Consider the following 24,154-nt stretch of genomic DNA (forward strand, 5'->3'; position numbering starts at 1 on the left):
GTCTGTCACAGATCGACGCGTCGGTATGTTTTTAAAAAGGCAGTTTTATTGGAGCTGCTGTGTCGATACCAGAAATGTGTGATAATTTTAAAGTTATTCACAGAATAAAAAGAATTAGAAGAGGAAGGAAAAAAAACACTGTTTAATCCATGTGCTACGGGTGGGGGGGGGGGGGGTGAATAGTTAATGCTTGGCCCAGTCGCCTCTAAAACAGGCATTAATGGTGTTTTGTGGCCAAAAGCCTTTTTTGTTACAGTTCACATTAACATTTAGCTGATTTTTTTTTTTTGGGGGGGTTGGGGCATTTCCAGGCCTCTACCGTGTTTTGTGAGTAGTTTTTACACTTAAATCAGCTTAAGTATTAAAGTCAGTCCACAGGTGCTGCTTTTGGAAGAGCTGGAAATGCATCAGGATGTGCGAGACCACCCCCACCCCAAGGGATCTACTGACTCACAGGAAACCAGACAGAGATAGGCGGCCTGTCCATAATACTACTTGGGGAGGGGAGGGGGGGGGGGGGTAGTTTGTTAAGCCTGGAAGGGTGGACGGTCGCCTGGTACTGGGAAGAATAAACCCATATTGGAGGGGGGAGGGGGGGAGAGAGTTGAATAGTGACGACGACACTGTGCTTGAAAGACGAGCTTCTGTGATGCTGGTAACAGGCATAGGAGCAGGGGGATCTGCGCTGGTGGCCTCTGTCAGCCTCCTCTCGCTGTGCCCACTCCCCTCCTGGGGGTCCTGCCCTCACCGCTCCCGCAGCAGGTAGAAGACGACAGCTTTCAGGAAATGGCAACAGGTGCAGGCGGCAGACACCAGCCAATGGGAGCGGAAGCTGGGGTCAGAGTTCACCACGCATTTTGTGATGTCCGTCTGGGGGAGGGACAAAAGAGCAGACTCATTTGGTGTCACTCCTGGACCTCTGCAGGCTGCCAAACACAAGGCACTGTGATGTCTCTGCCCCCGGTTCCCTAAATGGCCCCTCCTGCCACCACTTTCTTTGGCTCCCACTCTTACTGGCACCATTAGACTTTCATGAGAAGGGGAAGTGGACTTGCTGATGGCATGCAAGCATGTGGCTTCGCCAGTGCAACCAACAGCTCCGTTATCTTCAGGGTACATATCGACACCTTCAGCCAGCCTCTGCTGAAGATGGGGCCCTGAGACTTGCCCCGACAAGCCCTGCCGCCCTGAGAATGGGTACAAACTTGCTGGCACTTCAGAAGAAAATGAACCATGAAAAAGCTGAAGCATCAAACAGGTTGATGTGTGTGTCGCGAGCTGCTGACAGCTCACACATGGTTATGCAACAGGAACTCTACCAGAGTAGATGACCTTTGCCGTGAAAATATAGTTATTTCAACACCATTTAATAATGGACACAAGGGCATCACAGAGGTGTCTAGGAATGGTTGATCATCCATCTCAATCACGCGGCCCGGTTGCAGGACACAAACAGGCTATACCACCCCCATCTCTAAAATCTCTTTGTTAGTCGGTGGCCTTAGTCCCCCGAATACAGTGTTCTGGCAGGCCCCAGTTCCTCTGACCCTCAGGCTATGAGTGGACGTATGAGGAACAACATTACCCCATGACCATCTCCACCAAAAGTGCCGTAGATAAGGCAGGGAGACATGGAAGCCACAGGGTGTTTGCGACTAGCGCACGCCAAACCAAAACATGCAACCTACAGTCATAAATCAACCTACAACAAGCTAAGCCACAGTTACAAGGAAAGGCGAGTTCAGTTCATCTGCTGGTACAGCGCCTCTGACTTGTAAATGCATGAGCCTACCATTTCTGCAGAACTGTAAATCATGACAAAGCGTCATGATAACCCAAATCCAGGATTTCAGCAAGCACTACCAGAACAGGCTCAGGATTCATACATTTTTCCTAAGAAGGCCCGCTCTGGATTTGTAAATATTTCTTCAGAAATCATGCTCAGGATCCATATGCACTTCCAGCCTAAGCCTGCTCAGGATTTGTATGCACTTCCTGTACACCTGCCCAGGACTTGTACATAGTTCCTGTAGGCCTGTTTGGGATTCATTGGCACTTCCTGTAGGCCTACTCAGAACTTGTATGCACTTCCTGCAGGCCAGCTCGGGATTCGTATGCACTTCCTGCAGACCTACTCAGAACTTGTATGCACTTCCTGTAGACCCACTCGGGACTTGTACGCACTTCCTGTGTGCCTTTTCGGGATTCATAGGCCTGCTTAGCTGTTGCCCCACACCCCATCAGCTCCAGCTCTGTCCCACAGGACCCAGTTACCGCAGGACAGTGGTGGGATTGACAACGACTTACCCAGCCTCCTTTCCTCTTCAGCCACAATGTCAGGCTTTTGCGGACAAACTCCCCCAGGCAGTCGACGATAGTGTGAACCATGGCAGGCTGCCCGTGTCGCACGCAGTCCACGGCCAGGGCTCCGGCCACGGCGTACAGTGACACCACCTTGCCCCACGTGATGCCTGCAAGAGTCGGGTACGATCACGTAATGGTGCCGTTTGCGTCACACCACCCCCCATCTGCTGCTCACGCAGACAGCAGAAGATGTGGAGGCGTCCATACCAATGAAGCAGCCTCCTTACACATTGCGACTGCATGCTCATTCGGATGAGCTGCTGGAGTCACAGGCCTCCTGCTGTTCATAAAACGCAGCTTGCAATTGCCTGTATGCATTTAAAACCGAGAGATCCATCCAGGCTTAGCCTTCGCGTCCAGGTCACATTCGAGCTAACGTGACGGAATTACAGAGCCGTGTCAGGACACCAGCCGAGAGCCTCGGGAAGTGAGAGGCTGTATCTCACGTAAACAGGACGTGCTTCTCAAGCTTACGCATAGCATAAGGGTCCAACCCATGATAAAAGGATTTGTTCTCCTACCATTAAATGATGGCAGTCCAATCTGATTTCACAAGGCCAGTACCGGCCAAAACCCACGTGGTGACCTAGGCAAACTTCACCCATGGAGCCCCCAGTCCAATACACAGTGAAACTGGCGGCAAAGTGAGGTCAGCACCCCACCCCCCCTTGTCACATAATGGTTTTATTGGCCCTACACAAGGTTACAAATTGTGCCTCTTCACCACTTCTAGTACAAAGCAGAATCTTAGCTGAGGTTTTCCTGAAACAGCCAAAGAACTTCGAGCCAGGTCACCCAGCTTAACTGGTCAGTGGCTGCTGGATTTAGAATACCTTAAGAGTTCACAAATGCTCCACCAGTAAACCAATTAAGAGCAAAGTTGTGCCTGGGCATCTACATCGTTAGAGGGAATGTCTCGAGTTTCCCCAGAGTCGGGCAACCAAATACAGGCATTTCTCAGTAACCTCACTCAATAGTTTGGAGGGAGAGTGGTTTGGGGGGGGAGGGGAGAGACGACGACACGTAATACGTCAGGCAGGCAAGACTCTCTGACATGCCAGGGTAAAATCTATCCATATTTGGGTAAAGAAAGCCTACCCTACCTTACATCAACTTTGAATGCTTGCTTGACTTTTTTTGTAAAATATACAGCAAGCTGTCTAGACACAAGGAAAGACCTTTCATTTTTTGTTAAACATTCACCGGAACAAATGGGCCTCTTATTTGAAGCTCTCTTTCGCTCTGAATTGCAGGTTTTCCGTCTGTCTTCGACAGAAAAATTTCGCGACCCTACAGCTGAAAGCCATACTGCTAAATATAGGGGCCAATTTAGCGAGACGACAATCAAATTCCTCAAAGACTAACAAGACTCAGACTTACTGGCTAGAACCAACATTATCCTAAGCACTATTGTGTTTTTGCTCAAGTCAGCTTAGGCATTAGGCTGAATGCTAATGTTCATTAAATTTTCAATGTGGTTTAATTGTACAATGGCTAATTGTACATTTTATAAATTGCACATTTCAAGTGAAAGATGTTTTGGTGATGGGCTGATAAAGCTGTAATTAAAATAGACTAAAACAATATGAATTTTTCTAAAAAATAATAGCAAAAATGAATACAATCGATTTCCTTATATTTCTTGAAAAAAATGAATAACTGAAAACACATGTTTTTCTAAGAGCCAATCGAACCTAATTAATTATAAAGTTGGGGAACATTAGATATTCTTTGGCTCCTTGACAGACAAGGACCAGGCAAAACAACTGCAGAGGCATAAACCTCATTTCCTGGCTCCTTTAAGCAGGCACTATCGCCATCTGCCTGGGGAGATCTCCCGTGGCCGTGCGAGAGGGCAGCCGTGCGAGAGGGCAGCCGTGCGAGAGGGCAGCCGTGGGAGAGGGCAGCCCTGCGACGGAGCTGGGACCTCCTCCCACAGCCGCCCGCCATTGCAGGAAGTGATGTCGCTGACCTTTGACCTGCCTCTTTGGAAGCCAGGGTACACATACAGTTAGGGCCTGGGCCTCAATCTAAAGCCTTATAAAGCAGCCAGGCACAATACTGTAGGAACAACTGAGACAGGAAGACAGGAAAACTGTTTCTGCGTTTTTAGACTGTGTTTTTACGCAGGATAACATTATGATATTGCATACAGCCCATGTAATATAGCCGTTATGCTGTCCTCGGAGATCCACTTCAGGAGATTCTGGGAAGTCGCTGAAGTTGTGCAGTTTCTAAGGGGGCTTTCTCACTAGGGGAGGTTCTAATGTAAGGGAAGATCGAGGGCTGAGCCCAGAACCCTGTCAATGAGTCAGAGTTCAAGATTTAAAAGAATAAAATTCTGTCCATCTGTTCCGTTCCAAACGCATTAGTTCTGTACCTGTCGCGGCTCTGAATTCGGCGTCACCCGACCCTGGTGCTGCCACTGTTCCTCATACTCTATGTAAAATGTGACTTCCCAACAGTGCCTGCCAGATGGGTGGTGGACCGCATGACTCACTGTCAATCCACAACCGCAGCAATGCGGTAAGAGGGACCAGGAACAAAGCAGCAATAAGAGGGACCAGGAACAAAGCAGCAATAAGAGGGACCAGGAACAAAGCAGCAATAAGAGGGACCAGGAACAAAGCAGCAATAAGAGGGACCAGGAACAAAGCAGCAATAAGAGGGACCAGGAACAAAGCAGCAATAAGAGGGACCAGGAACAAAGCAGCAATAAGAGGGACCAGGAACGAAGCAGCATTAAGAGGGACCAGGAACAAAGCAGCAATGAAGCAGAAGCTCAGACGGCAGCACTGACTGCGGCGCCTTTGCGTGTCTGCGCATCCGCGTGGTCAGTTAGCGCAGGTAGCGTGTCATGGTGGCTAACAAACTGTCATCCGGCTGTTAGGCCCTTCTTAAGACTTCATACATCTTGTTCCATTAGCGTCTCTGGCAGTCTGGAAAAGTCAAAGCAGCTTCGGGAAAATGTAAACTTACAGAGAGACTGCTGCGTGTCCACGCACGTTAAGTGTTTGTTTGGTATGTTTTCTGGTAACTGAGGCTCCTGACGCACCCATCGATTGCTAACGGTTGAGCAAAAGCCTAAGGGAAAGGAATGATCTCTTGGCATGTAATGGCTCTCCACCCTTCCAACACATACCTACCTGCAGGACTGACCACAATCTGCAATCCTTACTCAGCCCTTTCATGCACAGATAAAACCTACAAAATGTGCTTCCTTCACATCACAGGACTGTTAGCAATCTTTTCGCACTCAAAGCAGTGCATGTCCTCCCATGTCCTACAGGCGCCTTCCAACAATCATTCGTCCTAAACCAGCAGAGGAGCACATACCAGGTCAGCCTGCAGAGCCCCCCCCCCCCCCCAAAAAAAAAACGTTCAGGATACCAAAAGGGACTCTTTTTTTCCCAAGGTGTGCTGAGATTTTGTTTACATGGCAGACGCCTCGTGTTCTCCCCAGAACCCTTCCTGACGTTAGCCAGAATAAGAGGTTTGTCCTAAAGGCGGACTTTAAAATCACCACGGCTTAAGCTATTTTTAAAAAGTCTATACTAAGAGAGGCCAAGCCCCCGCACAAAGCGTTTACAATAAGTGTGACAAATCGGCCTGTTCTCAGTGCACTTAGATTCCCTGTGGCAAAAGGCAAGCATTTGCATTGAAATGTCTCGCCTGTAGAAAAGGGGAGCGACTATAGCATGACTACGCACGATTACTGACTCCCAGAATGCTCGAGGCAGTGGTGGGGGAAAAACAAAAATCCACAAAGCCTTTGTGACATCGTGGAATGATTGCTGGAGATTCCCCAGCCCCGGTCCCAGCAATGCCCCCCCCAAAAAAAAAAAAAAACTTACCTGAGGTGAAGATCTCCTCGGCTACAGCCAGGTAGGCGTCCGACACCACGCTCTCTGAGGCCACGGTGATGTTGAGCTGCCGCGCCACGTTACGGTAAACACTGGGCCGCAGATACTCCAACTCATCACCTGCGCCAGGGGAGTTACACAAATCACTTTGCGTGGCAGTATGTGTGTGTGTGTGCGCACGTGTGTATGTTATGTATATATTACTTTGTGGGGACCAAAAGTCCCCACAGTGTCATAAAAACCTGTCATTTTCATGTTGTGGGGACTATTGTTTCAACACCCACAAGGAGAAATTCAACCTGTAAAAATCTTTGTAGTCAAAAAACTAAAAATCTTGTATTTTGTTTTGTTACTTATGGTTAAGGTTAGGGCTGGGTAGGGGGTAAGGTTGTCATAGTTGGGATTAGGGTGTTCCCCATAAAAATGGTCAGTCCCCAATCTCCACAAAAATTTGAATACAAACGTGTGTGCGCATGTGTGCCACTGCCAATCAGTAAACAAGAATCTCTGAGAACAGGTTAGGCCTATTTATACACATTAAATTATGTTGAACAATTTAGGCTACTTTACAACCATAAAGAGATCATAGCCGTAAAGCGGCGACAGTTTAGTAAAATGCAGGTTTAAGTACAGATATCTTTCAAATAACACCTGTTGTCGTGTGTCTTTTGCACCATGCCTGCGGTTTGCACAATAACCGGATGACCGTGAGCGTTTGCTTTACTACCCACAGGTGCAGCACGTGTTACATACAGACATCTTGGACATAACTTCACACAGGAGAAATAAATCAAGAGAGAGAAAATGCAGAAGACGCCGGGCTGTGGGTGGCAGGGGGAAACCGCAGAGGGAGCGAGAGCTGCGTCTCTCAGGCCTCAGTGGGGACGAAGCAACCGTCAGTTTGCCAGGCTTATTTGCTGGAACCATTGCAAAATGGCTGGTGGGACCCGCGCGATCAGTTGTACTGCCCCCGCCTTTAGGAAAGCAGTTCCTGGGAAGCGCTTCGGTTCATCCTCAAACAGCAGCCCCGGCGAGCTTCGGAGCTGACATCGGAGCAACGACCTAAGGCTGCCAGACCACACGCCTTACATTCATACTTTATAAAACTACATAAAAACGCTTTGCTGCGGTGTTTAAAATACCAGGTGTTTGCATTAAAATCTAGACTTTCTCCCAAACTGATATTGATTCATTGTTAGATCTATCCGCTTTAGACGGGTGTTAACTGCGTAAAACTGGCATCGTAAGTTCAAAAGAGCAACGCGCAGGTAATCAGGACAGTGGATCAAAATGCAAAGTTCGACCGGTCGCCAGTCAAAGCGATCGCGGCGCCGCACTTACCCAACCAGAGGAGAACCGAGGACACCTCTGCCAGCGCACCCCCGGACGCCGAAAGGCTCTGCTCGGGTTTGGACCAGCCAATCCCCGCCCGGTTCAGCCTGGAATGGATGTAGTCTCTGCACAGTGCCTTTGCCTGGGAGACCAGCTCCTTGTCCGTGGGAGAGCGATCGAAGACCTCCATCACCTCAGCCGCAAATACCGAGGAGCGCCGCAGCATGTCCATGCCCCCCCACGGGCGCTCGGGTCCGAATGGAGCGCAAACCTCGATGCGCCGGCTGTCCTCTTCTCTGTAACTTCGCCCTTTTCCAATACCACCACCTCCCCACAGACAGGGCACGTCTTGGGATTAAACGGCGGAGTGCCCTTCTAGAAAGTTAGAAAAGGATGTGACTTTGCTAGGAATGAATAATAAAAAGAGGACGCAGGAGAAAGGGAGGAGTGGCATTCTCTCCGTATTCCGCAGCAGATAGACTGACAGTGTGGGAGGCGTACTCATCACAGCAAGAGACGTTATCATCGCCGTGTTAAAAAAAATGCACATATAATAGCCTAACTACTTGAAGGAGGTTCCCCTCGGCAGCTATAGGGAGGAGATAGGTATCTCCCCTCTAATGCACACCGTTTATATTTGCCTTAATATCAGGATCACTTAATTAAACTTGTTTAAATATGTACAATAAAATCAAGCAGAGGTCTCTCTCAATAATGTCAATGCATGACACAAACTTGTGTAGTTTAGATGTAATCACATTCAGAATTGGGAGTGTATAGAAGCACGAAAATAAAACCTACCTTTGGTGTTTTGTAATTCGTTGTTAATTGACAAGGTGTCGCTCCGAGGCAAACAATTTCATGCAGTCTATATGCTCTTCATTCATTTCATACTCGGTTTTCGCCATCAAAATGTAAAATTACGTGACATTTTATAAAAGCAGCCTCAAGGCCTGAAATGTGCAGAAGAGTGCGCTACAGTAAAATATTTTTCATTTGCGATGAGACTCACAGCTTGTATGAAATTCTTTGGTAAAGAGCATCTTCACCGCATTTTTAGTGAGAAAGCCGCATGACGTGCTGTTTGGCCGGCTGGTCCTCATGTACAAAGCGGACAACTGCTGCTTGACACAAAAAGTGATTCCTTTAAAATGCGTCGTCTTTGAGACGGCGGTCATGTTTTGTTATATGTCATTCTGTTTTTTCTCATATAGGCGGAGTAAAGGGAGATTACATTCCGAGGCTCCACCCCCCGATCCTTATCTCTCAGTCATGGCTTTGCAGGAGTTTTCTCGAGGTTTGGAGGAGAAACCTCAGTGTTTGTTTGAAAACCACGCTGAAATGGCATTACAATGGTTTCAAAGATGCGTTTTCAATGGTATGACGAATATATTTGTATATATATATATAGGCCTATATAAAACACACGGGCTGCAAAGTTACTTCTACTTAAAACTTATTTTTACTGTGCATGGGCCGATTCAAGTTGCACCACAGTTGTTTCGCAAAGACTTTTATTGAAGTTCAGGCATTGTGCAATCACTGCTAATTTAGGCGTTATCCATCTTCTCGCAACGTTGGGAGGGCTTGTGGATAATGGCGTGCAGTGGCAGGAGGGGAAACGTAGGCGAGTTCGCCCTCTGTTTACGATACAAACTTGGTCTTCACAGATGCCAAATTAGGTAAAGCAATGTCTGAATGCTGCTTGAACTACCAAAACTGGTGACGTCCAGTGCGGGGGGGTCGTCCTCAAAATTCCTTAAAGCTCATGACGCTCTCAAGAGTTAATCGTTTAGTGTCGTGTTCTGTATGCTTATAATATAAATTGTCTACACCCAGCGCTAAACGCCAGTCCAAGTTAGCGGTAAAAAAAAAAAAAAAGATATCTCGGGTTACTGAGCTGATGTGCTCATCGTAGAAATTTCTGGTCAGCAAAGCAAAGTGGAAAGCAGCAGAAGATTTTTTAGATTCAAGTCATTTATTTGCCCATATTAGGACAATAATCTATAACAGATCTCGTGTAATGATAAGAACTCAAAGAAATGCCCATGAAAATAATTTGGAGACTACTTATAACATTTTAACCATCTTGTTAAGTATCTTGGCTGTATAGCGCCTACAATTTTAACACACCAGCATAAAGAAGGATGGTACATTACGGCCAACTTCTTCGTGCCGAGACTTCGCCGATGCCTTATTTATAAAGAGAAAAACTGCCGGAATCTCCCTTAACAGCCTGCTCCTTTTTGTCACTGACACTTTTCGTTAAGTCATTACTCGTACTTGTAGCTCTGTGACAAGTGTTGACGTCTGGTTATGTTATCGAAACGGAAGCCGAGTTTCCTAAAACACAGCTCTAAACTATCCACAGAAGCTCAGATTAACTTATCCCAAGTTTACAGAATATAACACTTTTTCATTTCCACAAGTTTTGGAACATTGATTTACGATAACGTGGGGCAATGGAGCTAGCCACAAGATTGTTTTTAGAAATTAACCACAGATATAAATTGACCTGTGGCCTGTACTACGAAGCGGGGTTACTGGCTTATCGGGGTAACTTGTCGGATTTAAGGTAATCTGGGCAAAATGTAAGTAAACGAATATAAAGTGCATTTAAACCGTGGTACCTTAAATCCGACAAGTTACCCCGATAAGTCAGTAACCTCGCTTCGTAGTACAGGCCACTGAAATGTAATATTGTGCTTTGTTAAATTGAACAATGTTTAAGGAAACCTTATGATCGTTACAATCGCATGTGTCCCTATAACTGGCTATAATTATATATTATATATAATATATTATATATAATTATATATTAGAAAAGTTCATTTAAACGGCACTTTCCCAATGATGTTGGGTGATACGCTGTTGCCATATCACCGATCGTTGCAGTGGTGCAGCATAATGTTACACTCTCGGCAAAATTAGATTAAATAAGACATAACTTAATTCGGTAACACAAATAATAGCACAAATAATATAGTTATACTATTATTTATGTATTAATTAGCCACAAATTAAGTCTTAGTTACATACTGATCTCATGTTAATTCATCATTAATGAATCACGATGCATCTTTCATACTAAGCAGTTACTATATTTATTACTATATCTGTTAATTCTGTAAACCGTTGTGAACTACTGAAGGAAGTACTGTAGGAACAAGTCTTGAAAAACACGTGAAATACCAAACGTGTTTGTTCATCATTAATGAATCGTGATGCATCTTTTCTCTCAAGAAGCAACTATTTGTTTATGATTTGGTCATAATTTGTACTTCAGTAGTAACTGAGTTATTACTCAGTTAGTATAGAGTATTTATGCTCCATAACGTATTACCCTTAATTCCATGTAACCCGTAGATAGAGGCGGCCAACATTTTTGGGTGACTTTATCCTATATAAGGCATAATGTGCAATAATGTCTTGTTTATTTTTAATCGACAGAGAAACTCCTTGTGTTGCAGTTCATGGTTTGTTGTTCTAAATGAATTCCTGGCCTAGAGGTCTGTCTGTTTCATAAGCAGTCGAGAGGAAAATACACTCTTTCATACTTGGTTACATTTAATACTCACCTGGAGAACCACCCAAACCAGCAAAGCACGTTGTTTGCAATACTAGAGACAAACTTTCAGGCACTGGGGAGCCTGCGGACTACATGCTGTTATTGTTGTTGAAATGGAATATGCCTCTTACTAACACTAAATCCAAATCAGTCACTGAGTTTATTTTGATCAAGAGAAGCAGAAAGACATCTTTTAGCATCCTGTACCAATGACGCAGGAGAAAGTATGAGATTTATGTGTGTGTGTGTGGGGGGGGGGGGCTTTGCTTCTCTCTGCAGCAATGATGGCTTTGGGGGGCTTTTTTTTTTTTTTTTTTAGAAATAAAGTCTATAAAGAAGACAATATGTGCATATACAACTTGATGTAGAAGTGAAACGTGTGTTATTTAACTAAAGTTGTTTGGATAGTAATGCTTACAAAACAGATGAAGATCACCTCAGCTAGGTTGTCTAACCACTGACCATTGGTAATCTTTTGCTATGGCTTAACCGGACTTTTGTGTGTCCCAGATACTTGTGTATTTTCACACTTGTCTTTGAGTTGAATAGCTGTCTTTTCTGATTCTCAGCATGTGTATTTGTGATGTATTGTATAGCTCTGGCTCTGACACTAAGTTACATGTGTTAGTGTAAGCTGGCTCACTGACAGCCGTACGCTTTTCTGTCTACTTTGCTTGTACGTCATGGACAAAAGCACCTGCTAAATAAATAAATGTAAACGTAAAGCATAATGTAATTTTTCCTGGGCAGCTCTGTGGAGCAATAACGCCTCGGGCACACGCTGACATTTCAGTAGAAGAAGGAGCCGCCTGAACTTGTCGAAAGAATTCCTGCCCCCACCCTCCGTCTGGCCAGGGGTGTCCTCTCTCACTCCGCTCTTCCCTGCCTCTTGTTCTCCCTTATCGGTCCTGTCGTGGCACTTCCGAGGAAAGCATTTGAATGTTCTCCCTCTGATACATTTGCTGGGTTTATTGACACAAAATTTTCAGGTGTAGAAAGTTTTATTTTCATTAAATAATTACTATAAAAGTTTTTATGCCATTTGGTTATATTAAAAGGCTGATTGGTATTCATCACTGTATTTTTTTGTTGCCGAATTCCTTTTTGTTAATTGAGCTTTGCTGCAACCTAGTGGTGGCATCAGTAATTTTAATTAAAGCAACGCGCACAGATCGAAGGACATACCAAAACACTGCATTCGTTCGGATTATTTCTGCAAGTTAAAAACAGGAGTGGATAAATACTTCTATTGGTAATGTGAGAAAGAATTCATAAATATGTTCTAGCGTCATAAAAAGTTCAGATGGAGATTTTAAAATGGATTTTTAATTAGGTTGTGAAAAAAATAAATGGGAACATGTACTTCGTGTATTGTCGTACTGATATTCGCAGTCAGGGTATTTGTTTTGCGCTGTCCAAACTGTATCTAGAATACTCTTAATGTTGTTGCTATTAGGACACAGAACGGAGTGTTCCCGAAAAACAGAAGCTTAGTGTTGTAATATTAATGCATGCGATAAAGCGTCCGTGCTATTACCGTCCAAATTTTGTAACAGTCTTTAGTGTCTTTCTTATAGTGTAGTTTTACATTGTACAATTGACCAAAATTAAAACTAACGGTACAACAGCCTACAACCTCAGAAACCTCGACACCGAGAAAACGAAAGGCACAATTGGGTAAAAATACAACTCCCATAATGCAACGCCTTCCTACGGCGCCGACCCGCGCATGCGTTATTACGCAATTATTTTGTCCCTCTTCAAGCAGTAAATGAAGACCAGGCGGACTCTCCTTTGATCGGAATTAAAAATTAATACGCAAAGTCGAAATTCCTTCTTCATCTGCCTTGCAGATAGATGGAGTTGAACAACACCTAACATCTCTGGCCTGGCCGCGGGCTCCGCGAGTGGCTGATCCGAGCCCGAAAACGCCGTGGAGTGACAGATCGGAGGCTGTTTAGAGAGGGTCTCAGAAGAGGAGGAAGAAAAAAAACACTGAAGAAATAACAGACAATCGCCTTTTCCAGGCGGAAAGGGCTGCGGCTGCCCTCACCTCCGAGCAGACTGCCGACAGGATGGCTCACCTCCGAGACCTGCGGAACCAGGTAAAGGTGTAGCAGACGGTGCCCGTTTGGAGGTTAAATACACGCCAGCGCTGGGCTCCGTGCAGTTTGCTGTGGGCTCGGCGTATCGCTGGATCCCCGCAATGGAAGACAAGAGAAATATTAGTAATAATAACCATTATCGTTAGTCACCTGGAACTCCTCCGCTCGCCATTCCAACCCCCCTTTCAAACTCCCTTTTCAGCCGGTTAATGTTGCGGGTGGTGCGGCGTAAAGCACCGTGGGCAGGTCGCCGGAGCGACAGGGAAGCGGGGAAAGGTGTGAGGCGCACCCGGCGGCTGAGGTGCCGTGACAGCTGGCCGGCGATCGGCCGAGAGGCCGTCTGATTGCCGTCCCTCCCCAGCTGGGAAAGCGCCCTGGCCGTCGCTTAAGCCTGGCCGCCCCTTTCCCTTTATTTAAGCCAAATAAAGGAAGGGAAAACAACTAGCCGATCGCTCCTAAAAACCCTGTTTGTGATATGTTATTATTCAGTTCATAATTAGATTTGCAGCTTGTATGTGTCTTTTTTTTTACCGCCGAAGATTATTGTAAAATGTTTATTTAGTTTAGTAATTTGTTACATTTGGAATGGGTTAAAGCAGCATTAATTACCGTAGTAACAAATGAAGTGTCTTTATAAAAGCAAACATTTGATTATATTTGGGTCCATGTGGTATGTAAATGACTAATACTGATACCACCAGGCAAAAATTTTAGATCTACTTTAAAGCATCTTTAATATTGGTAAAAAAAAACAGTAGGTTCTTAATTCAATTCAATTTTGCTTAAATGAGGTTAATCCAACTGCAGTGTTTGAATAATAGAGACTTGTGAGGTGAAGGTTACCTGTCACCTCCCATGATGTATGAGAGCCCCTTTCAAGCACAGGTCAGGTTTTATTACACGAAAGGAAGTTGTATTTTAAAAACATTTCCTCTTCTGAACGTGATAAATGCCACACAGGTGGAGCATTTCCCAAATGACAGTAATGTTCTTGGGACGGCATCCTGAAGATGCACTTTGTCCGCAGGCTTGGCACGCCACCAGTTGCTAAATGCTAATAGCTTGTGTTGAAGGAGAGTCCAGTCTGCTGGAAAAGCAAATTGCTATCAATGGATCATTTGGTCATTGGGGCGAATATCGCCCCGTCTCTGTGAACTTTACCAGTGGTGTAATTAATTAGTTTTTATTTCGAATGCACTCTCTCCATAAGCCCTTGAGTGTTCTTCCTAAATTTATCTCGTTGACTGTAAGTTTGAGGTGAATCCTGACCTCAGTCTGACAGCTGAGTCGATGTCTGTTTTTCGGGATCGAGCACCGAGGGTTATCCGGATAGTGAGTGACAGCATAATGGCTTCCACTCACAATCTTCCCGGCTACCTGAGGCAGTGGAGACGGCCAAGAGCCAGAACTTGCTGCTAATGCCAGTTTGCTTGCATGTCTCCTTCCTCCAAGAAGATACCAGCGTGTGTGGTGTTTCCTCAAAGCCCACATACCTCCAAGGCTGTCTGTACCATACTCATACTTCTGCGATTAATTACACACAGTGGAACAACTGACCAGATCTCATGCCTTTACTGGTCCCATCACTGTCTTCTTATGGTTTCAGAGATGTTTTCCATTGCCTGGCAAGTTGTTGCGCAGGGCAGGTAGATGTAGAGATGTCCTCTGCAGGTAGAACTTCCGTAGAGGTTTTGCCATCTTCAGCTATGTGACATTTTGCCTGTAGTCTAGTGAAGTGAAAGTTGGGACTCAATAAGACCAACGGACACTCAAGGGCTGAAAATGAACAAGGAAATGTTACCACAGATTTCCTGCTATTCAGTTCACGGGATCCCACATTCATTCTAAAAATCGTGGACTCGTAGAGGTTCAGACGTAGTATTGAAGCATTATTGCAGTGGAAGAGTATAAGAGCCACTAATCAAGGAGACTGAGGACTCGGGGTTACGAAATTATGACATTTTAAACCCAAAAGTATTTCGATTTTTTTTGCGCTTTCCTGGGTGTTAAGCAGTGCTGAGTCATGCCTTTGAGAAAGACGAGTTTATGGTCTGTTTTTGCCATGGACAGTTGCAGTTATTAAACTGACCAAAACCATTAGAAATGTATTTTTTTAATATGTTCTCTGCTGATGTTTATGCTAGATCTACATTTATCTATATTTGGGCATAATTCCAGAATCTGTACCTTGTAATTTACATTTTCTTGGCCATGGTTTATCAGGTTTTTGTACATCCTGCACCCACAGTCTGGGATATTGAGGCCTTACTGGAGCTCAAAGTTGTATATCAAGCTGCAATATGGGGCCATGAACCACACTGACCTTTTCAGATGACCCCTTGGCCCTCACCGCTGCATTCACGGAATGGGCAGAAGCATGGAAGAAAGGGATGTTGAGGCCAAGAGCTTCTGCCCTGGGGGTTACGGTGTGTTCAGGGGTTAACGAGAAGGAGCAGGGGTGTCGCTATTGCAGCCAGGTCGTGATTTTGATCTGGCTTGAGTGGAAGATGGAGCATTCCCGCTCTGACTTTCATCTGTGTGAATTTCATAGCAGTGGTCCGGTGTGGCCCCTCTCACCAACGCTCCTCATTAACTCGCCCCCCCCCTTGGCCCAGGTGGGTCGCTGGACAGCCCGCGACCTTTGCGTCAGCCGGCGCGTCAGCAGCTCCGTTGCGTAAGAGATCAAAATCTCATCGGCGGCAGCAGATCTAAATTTAGCTGGACGTCTTTCTTTCCATCCCGAAGATAAAAATGTCAGGGGTAGCATAAAACGATCTGATGTAACAATGTGTGAGGGGGGGGGGGGGGCACCGGCCCCAGCGTGTCCAGATGGCAGTGACGGCATCTAGCTCCTCTCATCCGTCCCGGAGCCATAGTGATGCTCCAGAACGCTCCTCTGTGCCCTTCGGCCCCAAAAACATGCTGATCTAGGATCAGCGAGTGGCTAGCCATGTGGAGTTCTGGCTTTCTGGGCACTGACCTGGGATCAGAGCGGCAGAAAGACGAAAGCAGCATAGCCGCTGCCCGGCACACGCATCATAAAGCTTCAGCTCGTCACGGCAACGGCCGGGACTGTGCCAATGAAGTGGTTCCTTGTTTAATGGCAATTTCACTTGACTCGTGCCAGCTGTGATGAGATGGCGGGGAAAGGATGACAAGGATTTAAAGCAGAGGAATAAGGAAGCCTTTCCCCATGGCGCCACCTCTTTTGTGGGAGCTCGCACATGAAAGCGGTTTAACCCTTGTGCTTGCAAACGAGATGCCAAATTCACAGTGGCAGCACATTATATGCTAGTTGCCTGGCAACAGAAAGCCGCTGTGGAAAAAAAACGCATGTCCAGCCACGGAACGTCACATTTGGCACTGGTGCTGGCATGGTGCCTCCCCAGCAAAACAGGAAGGGCAGTGTGCTGGGCATCCTTGGGAAAGCCCCGTTTGTTAGGGAGGGGTCCACTGGACCTTGCCTTCATGACGGGGTCAGTTTCCAACCCTCCTTTAGTAAACACAAGGCTGAGGTGACGGAGATGGCGGTGGGATGCTGTGGCATGCCACGCTGGGCGCTCGCGTTCTTCCCTACAATGTATTGTTTTGTCACACATACTTTTGTTTATGGTTCTCATAACCAGTCTTATCTCAGCATAAACTACCCTAATTTAGAAATGTCAGAAGTGTCATGTTCAGCATTTAAAACAATATTCATGTTGGCTTTGCCTGCTTCCTTTCCCAAAAAAAAAAAATGTCAATACGACTTGACATTTAAAAACAAATGTCGATATTTGACACCCAAATAAAGCTTCAGCCAAAAAATGTCAAGCAAGCCACTTAAAATATGCCAATAACAGCCATTAAAATGCCAAAGCACTTCTCTGAACACCCGTGTGTCTCCCTATGTCTGCGCAAAGAACTCCCGCTTGGACCCTGAGGAGTACTTCACCAAGCTCGATCGCATTGGAAAAGGCTCCTTCGGCGAGGTCTACAAGGGCATTAATAATCGCACCAAGGAGGTGGTGGCCATCAAGATCATCGACCTGGAGGAGGCAGAGGATGAGATCGAGGACATCCAGCAGGAAATCACTGTGCTCAGCCAGTGTGACAGCCCTTTCGTCACCAAGTACTTTGGCTCCTACCTCAAGGTGCTGATGACATTAATTTAGAGGATATGCTTTTCATTACCAGGAATTAGTGACATAGTAACTTCCTTAACTGTATGAATCTTTTAAATGACTTTGTGAATGAGGCCATTTGCTTTTACTATTTCCCAGCTTATAAAGAGCAAGAGCTGAAAACCTCAGATCTATGTAACCATTGTTTCTTCACAGGGGACCAAGCTTTGGATCATCATGGAGTATCTAGGAGGCGGCTCTGCTCTGGATCTGGTAACTGTTTCTGCAGTCTTTCTTTGGCTTGTGCTCTGGCAGTTGGATCTATTCTCTCACAATTAAATACAAGCAGATTGTTTTTGAGACAGTCTTTCTTATTTCTTCGCCAAACGGCTTGTACATTCTACTCCGAAGATATTGTGTGTTGCTTCAGTGAAAACATTTCTCTCCTGTCTGGATACGAGTATCTGCGTATCTTCCCCTTGCAGCTGAAGCCAGGTCCCCTGGAAGAGACCTACATTGCTACAATCTTGAGGGAAATCCTGAAAGGTCTGGACTACCTGCATTCAGAGAGGAAAATCCATCGAGATATTAAAGGTGGGTTCTCACTTCTGCTCTAAACAAGATTTAAACACCGATCCCGCCTGCTTACCCTTTGTTGAATTTGTGGAGCTATACAAGCTGATTGTACCGTTTGTGTCACTTGTAGCTGCCAATGTGCTGCTGTCAGAGCAAGGTGACGTCAAGCTGGCTGACTTTGGTGTAGCTGGCCAACTGACAGACACCCAGATCAAAAGGAACACCTTTGTGGGAACTCCTTTCTGGATGGCACCAGAGGTCATCAAGCAGTCAGCATACGACTTTAAGGTGAGAGCTAATCAGCAGGTGTGACCTCTATAGAGTCCTATCATTTGTTTACTTATCCTGAAAAGTACTGCAAGTACAAATTCCAAAACATCTCCTCTGATGTAGGCTGTCAACAAATGGGAGGTGACATAGAGGTTATGGTGTTTCAGCATGAGATGTCTTTGAAATACATTTCTGCATATATCTCAATAGGCGGACATCTGGTCCCTGGGGATTACAGCCATAGAGCTGGCCAAAGGAGAGCCACCAAACTCAGACTTGCATCCCATGAGGGTCCTCTTCCTCATCCCCAAGAACAACCCACCAACTCTGGAAGGCCCCTACAGCAAGCCCTTCAAAGAATTCGTAGAGGCCTGCCTCAATAAAGACCCCCGTTTTGTGAGTGATTTCTTTCTGTTAACACCTGTTACTATGCTGAAGCCAATAGGAACCAGAAGCTCACCCTCCAGCTGTCGTTCTACAGCGGCCTACTGCCAAGGAGCTGCTGAAGCACAAGTTCATCACGCGATACACCAAGAAAACCCCCTATCTGACAGAGCTCATTGACCGATACCGCCGCTGGAAGTCCGAGGGCCATGGCGACGAGTCCAGCTCCGATGACTCAGACATGTATGTGCCTCGAGCTGCCACAGCCCTCACCGGCATCACAGTGCACCTGCGAGCTCCTGTCAGGTGTTAGTTAACGGTTGATGACTCACTGGAGTATTTGTTCAGGGATGGCGACGGTGATGACAGAGACCAGTGTCCCATGTGGACCTTCCCCACCGTGCGGCCGAGCTCCCTGGGCAAGCTCCAGAAAAACTTCAGTGGTGGAGACACAGAGGTGAGTGTAGTGTCTTAGCTTGCTCTTGACGGGGACTGGTGGCATTTGGGCTACTCTGCAAGGCACTTGCTCTTCCCAGGTTTTAACGTGACCCTCAGACATTTACCGCGTTTTGTTTCCTTACAGACGACAGAGGCAGTGAAGAGGCAGCCCAAGTCGCAGTGTCTTTCTGCGCTCGTGACGCCCATCTTCAGAGAGGTAAGTGATCTATGGTGAAGAGGCCAGCCCTGTCCTTTGGAGACCCAGATCTGCTTTGCGACTCACCGATCCTATGTTGGGTGTGGTGAGCTTTGAGCTGTCGAGTTTCTCAGGTTCTCCAAAACGCAGCTTGACCCTAAGAACAATCCTGACTGGCCAGTTCCAGTTCTCATAGTTTCGGTTCCTCTCACAGATGGCTGTTGGTGGGGGGGTACTGACCACACATGGCTTAACGTTTTCCAGCATTTAAAGATCTCCAAAGCCGACACTCACTTAAGTCTGTTATGATAGGGTGGGCCTGCTATTTATTGCAACACCTCATACTTGCAGAGGTATCATTTCTGGTGGGTCTAAAAACATCTAATATGCTACAACCAGTTCCGACATGCCGTTGGGTGTCTGATTAGACCCACACTTGTCATGGCAGTTTGTGTTCTGGAGAATTTCAAGCGAAACGTGTTATTCAGCACCACAGGTGTAACCTGGGGCCGATTCGCTTCCTCCCATCTTTCAGCTCAAGGAGAAGAAACGAGCGACGGGGGGAGGGGTGGGTGCCATAGAGGAGCTGGAGAACGCCTTCAGTCTGGCCGAGGAATCCTGCCCGGGCATATCTGACCGCTTGGTCAGCAACATGATGGAAAGGGTGCGGAGGTGAGTGAACGACTGCTGTCCATGATGGACTGTGAAGTGACGCGAGGGGGAGAGGGGTCACACTGTGTAGTTAAGCACTGTATATGTAGGATTGCTGATGTGTAGGAGTTGGACGGAGATCCTAACCCAAGCCGTTGCCTCCCGTAGGTTTTCCCTCAATGGGAACACCACCCCATCCTCACGGTAAGACGCCCCAGACGCTGCCCCGCCCACCCCTCGCTCCCTGCGAGCCTTCCGGGCCCCACCAGCTCATGCCCCGCCCACCCCCCAGAGATCTTTTAGAGGTTCATTCAATATTTTTACAGTTTTCTTTATAGAAAGTTTAGAAAAAGAAAAAGGTAAAGTCAGAAGCTCTGTGTATAACAACTGTATTAGGTCATGTCATATATAATAAAGTTTTTCAAAAGCGTTGAAATGGGTTGGGTGGTTTCTGGGGGGGGGGGGCGGTGTGGATAGGTTGTGGAGTGGATAGGTTGTGGAAGGCAGTGCGCACAGCTGACAGTCTCCTTTAGCAAGTGGGATTTTATTTCACTGTAAATGAGCAAAAAAAACTACATGCAGGGTTAACAGGAGTACAACTCCAGCGGTATGCTAAACAATAAATAGGCATGATATAAAACGGGTGAGGAAAGAAACTGATGGGCGTGTCAGGAAAAAAAAGCCCCGCAGCCAGCAGTGAGAGGGCTTTTACGCGGGAAGCCAGACAGGTTGTCAAGACCAGCTCGTTTAGAGGGTGGGTGCTCTTACACTCATGCATATACAGTGCGAAACACCGAGCGCGTCGTACCACCGGTTTGCTCCAAGAGCCTGTTCTACACAAAGGAAGAAAAAGGCGCAAAAAAACATGAAACATCCAGTTAAAATTCTTTTGCAAGTCTGGCACTAATCAAATTCTGGACCATTAAATAACTTCAGTTCACTGTATTCAGTGTTGCTTTGACAACCACCTTCCCCAAAGGAGGAGGAGGGGGGAACACTGGCCTTTGGCTGAAGATATCAGGAAATAGAAATATCTTAAGTCCAGACAGGAACATGGAACATTACAAGAGCGATGTCATATCCTGTGTTCCCTTTTGGGCAGTGGGGGAAGAGAGACGCCGCTTCTGAAAGCCAGCGCTGGAAGAGAGGCACGAGCCAGAGCAGGAATCGGACAGGCCTGTACTTATAACTACTTGTATTAATGCCCCAGGCCTCCAGAACTTTAGCCCAAATTCCATCCAGGAGCACTCAGAAGTTCCCCCCCAGGAACAGTGAAATTCCACATTTGAACTTGATTGTCCAATCCTGTCCTTTGATTTAGAATGACCAGCCTTGAAAGTCGAGGTAATAAAATGAGTGAAATAAAATGGTAAATACTAAATCAAACGAATTACAGGAAAATGAATTAATATTTTACAAACAGAAGTGCGGTTTGCTACTGCCGAGAGCCTGAAACCTCAGACGCGGCCATTCTCCAGTTCACGGGTGCTTTGGTCAAAAAAATGTAATTGTTAATCTACAGCCCTATCCTGGCTTTGGGCAGTATTTCACACTGCATATTTGTCCCACGGGATAACACATCAGGCATAACTGTCCTTGTTGCCCTATCACCTCTGACCTTAGTCTGACAAATCCAAGCCAGCGTTCAACTGAAGCCCAAGACTGGCTTGGACTTTACTGGCAAGTTAATTCCCTACATAATCATTTTAAACATGTCCTGTGGTAGAAGGCGGCAACTGCGTAAAAGCTGCATGAGATTTTTATGCTGTCCTCCCAGAGAAGCATGCAAAACGTCAGACCTTCAGCGGAGATTAAAGAACCACAAGCTGAGACCTCGGACTGAAACACGAGGACCAGAGCTGCTGCCCTGGATGAAAGCAGGCTCTCATTAAGACAGCTGCTGTTACCACAGTCCCAGAGTAGCGTCGGGGATGCAGGTTTAATGTCTAGGCAGAGCAAGACAGCACTAATATAGCCTAGTTTACGGACATTCGCCCTTTGCATTATTCCTTTACCGAGCCAATCCACTGGAAATAATTAACATGCAAGTTCAATCAGAATTATAATGTACACACATGTACACATATATATATTTAACTTGCACCTTATGGAACAGCCATATTTCCTAAAACCACCAACACAAACAGCTAGATACAAAACTCAAAGAAATATAAAATCATTACAGGGTTCTTTCAGGAACACTGAGTTTCTTCCAAAAGCAGTCATCTCAGTCAGTCAGGGTTAAGGTGAGCCGTACGTACGGTTTAACGGTTCTTGATTGGCAAACCCATCACATTCCTGTTCAAGAAAAAAATGACACCTGTCATTCACATGCCTCAAAGCAATATGGCACCTCTAAGACCAAGACAAGGCCCTACCCTCACACCTGCGACACAGACATCACACTATCACTTGATGCTTTCACAGTGATCTTCATCCCTTCCACACTTCCGGTTACCCTCCTCAACGTGACTCCCTGTACACTTTCCTTCCTACAGCAGTCTTCTGCCAGGCATGTCTGGATCAGCATCGACTTATCCGAGATGCGTAACCTAGGTTTCGGAGTCTCTCTACATCTCACTACGTACAAGCCTAGCCTTTAAACCTGCGATGCACTCGTCCCTCCAAATCGCAATATGAACCTTTCGCTCAACTCCCTGTTTAATACGTGACCATCCATTGACTTACAACAAATTATATTATGTCTGCCCATCTGTGTAGGATTTTGGTTTGGAGTGCAATGCATTCTTTCAACAAGAACGGAAATTATCATGTTAATTTCCCCGTCATCCATGCAGTCTTTCTATCCATTGGGCACTAAATGAGAAGTCACATCACAGCGAGGGGGTGGGGTTGATACCTCAGAGTATCACATGAATCCATTGCAAGGTGGCACCAGCCCGCAGCAGAAAAGCCCTTTGTGATCAACAGGGTAGTTTCAGTGAGATGCTTTCATGATGCTTGAGGAAGACCTCTTTAAAATCGCACGCAAACGTCCCCTGTCTTTATGTTCAGCACTCGTATCTGTTCTGACACATAGATGGGCGTTGGTGCGTCTTTAGTGACGCTTTATTTCCCAGAAGGGCACGGTGCGGGGGGGGGGGGGGGGGGGGGTTGAGTATGGCAGGTTGAGCAGGCTCACAAGGCACAAACGAAAGGAGCCCTTTCATGGTTCCACCTGAGAGTCATATCCTGTTCTTTAGAGTCGCTGAGACAATCCCCGTGGCAACAAGAGCAGAGTTTCTCAGGTGACGTGGGGGTGGGGGATTAAAAAAAAAAAAAAAATAATAATAATTCACAAACGGACAAGCTTCCCCACCCACCCCTGCAGCTCCAAGAAGTCCGAGCATCCAGGTGCTCAGTTGCCATTGATCTCAGGCGCATCCTTGGGGACGAGGAGACTCATCCTGCCCGGAGCACTGGCTGCACTCTTGATCACTTCCATCCACCTGTAGGGGGCGTAGGAGCAGATGAATGGGGTCACAATTGCACCCAAACTAAGCTTCACCTCAGTTTGTGGTTCACACGTGTGAATGTGTGACGGCCATCTCACCTGGAAAACGTGTACTCGCTCTCTGCCCGGAAGTAGTACACGTGGGATTTGAACTGTAGCTTGAAGACGTACTCCTTGTGGATGCCGTCAAACTCGCCCGGCGTGCTGACTGTGTAGCCCAGCAGGGGGAGACTGGCCAAGGGGAAGTCATCCTGCACACAAGTGGAACACAAATCAACACACACAGACAAGGGTGGAGTACAATTCGAGCAAAAATGAACAGACCCTGCTTGTTCTCCACAGCTGAAAGGTATTTGCAAATCTGGGAGCTGAGCATTTAATAATTATCCCACTTTTGGGTCAAAGGGAACAGTAATGCTTGCCATCGAAGTACCGAAAGAGGCACACACTGAACGCCACGGCCGCTCATTCAGAGGAGCTGTAAGTATCGGACATCTGGCAGCCTCCCTAAACCTCGAGACCCACTATGACCGCGGGAGCAGGAGGACAAGTCACGAGCAGGTGCCTGGTGGACCTGCCACCTTGGTCCAGCTACCTGGTGTGTCTTGTAGAAGAACAGGCAGAAGTTCGTAAAGACCACCCACAGCTTCTGCCAGCCGTTGCTGTTCTTGAACTTTCTGAGAAGGTATCCAGAGAGCTGATTCTGCGGAAGAGAGGTTGGGGACAGGTTCAGACTGCATACTGCAGTATGCATCCTCACTTAAATCTGGCTCAGTTTTGCCCACTCAAGCATTTGCGCAAAGTCTTTCCCCCTTTATTCGAGTGGTGCCTCTACCACTGGACACAGATG

The 24,154-nt window shown here is 46.4% G+C and overlaps 3 protein-coding genes and 1 long non-coding RNA gene across 12 annotated transcripts in view; 2 read left to right on the forward strand and 2 right to left on the reverse strand.

The window, feature by feature from the left end:
• Positions 1–24: 24 nt before the first annotated feature.
• Positions 25–8,735, reverse strand: LOC111855431 (bcl-2-related ovarian killer protein homolog A-like). 2 transcript variants are annotated; one of them, XM_072704484.1, is made up of 5 exons: positions 8,361–8,735; positions 7,569–7,934; positions 6,219–6,347; positions 2,308–2,471; positions 25–870 (listed from the first exon to the last, which is right to left on the reverse strand). In XM_072704484.1, exons 2-5 carry the CDS (start codon positions 7,789–7,791, stop codon positions 745–747), a joined length of 642 nt encoding a protein of 213 aa, XP_072560585.1. In that variant the 5' UTR covers positions 7,792–7,934; positions 8,361–8,735; the 3' UTR covers positions 25–744. The 2 variants fall into 2 exon arrangements, with proteins under 2 accessions (XP_072560585.1, XP_072560586.1); XM_072704485.1 differs by lacking the exon at positions 8,361–8,735 and having other exon boundaries at positions 7,569–8,315.
• Positions 6,708–7,732, forward strand: LOC140581543 (uncharacterized). The gene is made up of 2 exons (XR_011984642.1): positions 6,708–6,744; positions 6,961–7,732. It is a non-coding gene; the product is annotated as an uncharacterized lncRNA (long non-coding RNA).
• Positions 8,736–12,097: 3,362 nt separating the features above from the next.
• On the forward strand, positions 12,098–20,286 carry stk25a (serine/threonine kinase 25a). Of its 3 annotated transcripts, none has more exons than XM_023822313.2 (12): positions 12,098–12,116; positions 12,981–13,232; positions 17,135–17,365; positions 17,552–17,608; positions 17,821–17,929; positions 18,042–18,199; positions 18,392–18,577; positions 18,663–18,808; positions 18,914–19,022; positions 19,149–19,220; positions 19,735–19,871; positions 20,019–20,286. In XM_023822313.2, exons 2-12 carry the CDS (start codon positions 13,203–13,205, stop codon positions 20,056–20,058), a joined length of 1,275 nt encoding a protein of 424 aa, XP_023678081.1. In that variant the 5' UTR covers positions 12,098–12,116; positions 12,981–13,202; the 3' UTR covers positions 20,059–20,286. The 3 variants fall into 3 exon arrangements, with proteins under 3 accessions (XP_023678081.1, XP_023678079.1, XP_023678080.1); XM_023822311.2 differs by lacking the exon at positions 12,098–12,116 and adding an exon at positions 12,250–12,379; XM_023822312.2 differs by lacking the exon at positions 12,098–12,116 and adding an exon at positions 12,366–12,384.
• Positions 20,287–20,375: 89 nt separating this feature from the next.
• Positions 20,376–24,154, reverse strand: part of farp2 (FERM, RhoGEF and pleckstrin domain protein 2) — a 32,974-nt gene continuing 29,195 nt past the window's right edge. For all 6 annotated transcript variants that reach the window (XM_023822309.2, XM_023822306.2, XM_023822308.2 and 3 more), the window contains 3 exons: positions 23,900–24,007; positions 23,404–23,555; positions 20,376–23,299 (listed from right to left, as the gene is read on the reverse strand). In XM_023822309.2, coding sequence (XP_023678077.1) covers positions 23,209–23,299; positions 23,404–23,555; positions 23,900–24,007 — 351 coding nt within the window. In that variant the 3' untranslated portion in view covers positions 20,376–23,208. The remainder of the gene's footprint in view (positions 23,300–23,403; positions 23,556–23,899; positions 24,008–24,154) is intronic.

Source organism: Paramormyrops kingsleyae, chromosome 21 (genome assembly GCF_048594095.1).
Source record: "Paramormyrops kingsleyae isolate MSU_618 chromosome 21, PKINGS_0.4, whole genome shotgun sequence".
Taxonomy (NCBI): Eukaryota; Metazoa; Chordata; class Actinopteri; order Osteoglossiformes; family Mormyridae; genus Paramormyrops; species Paramormyrops kingsleyae.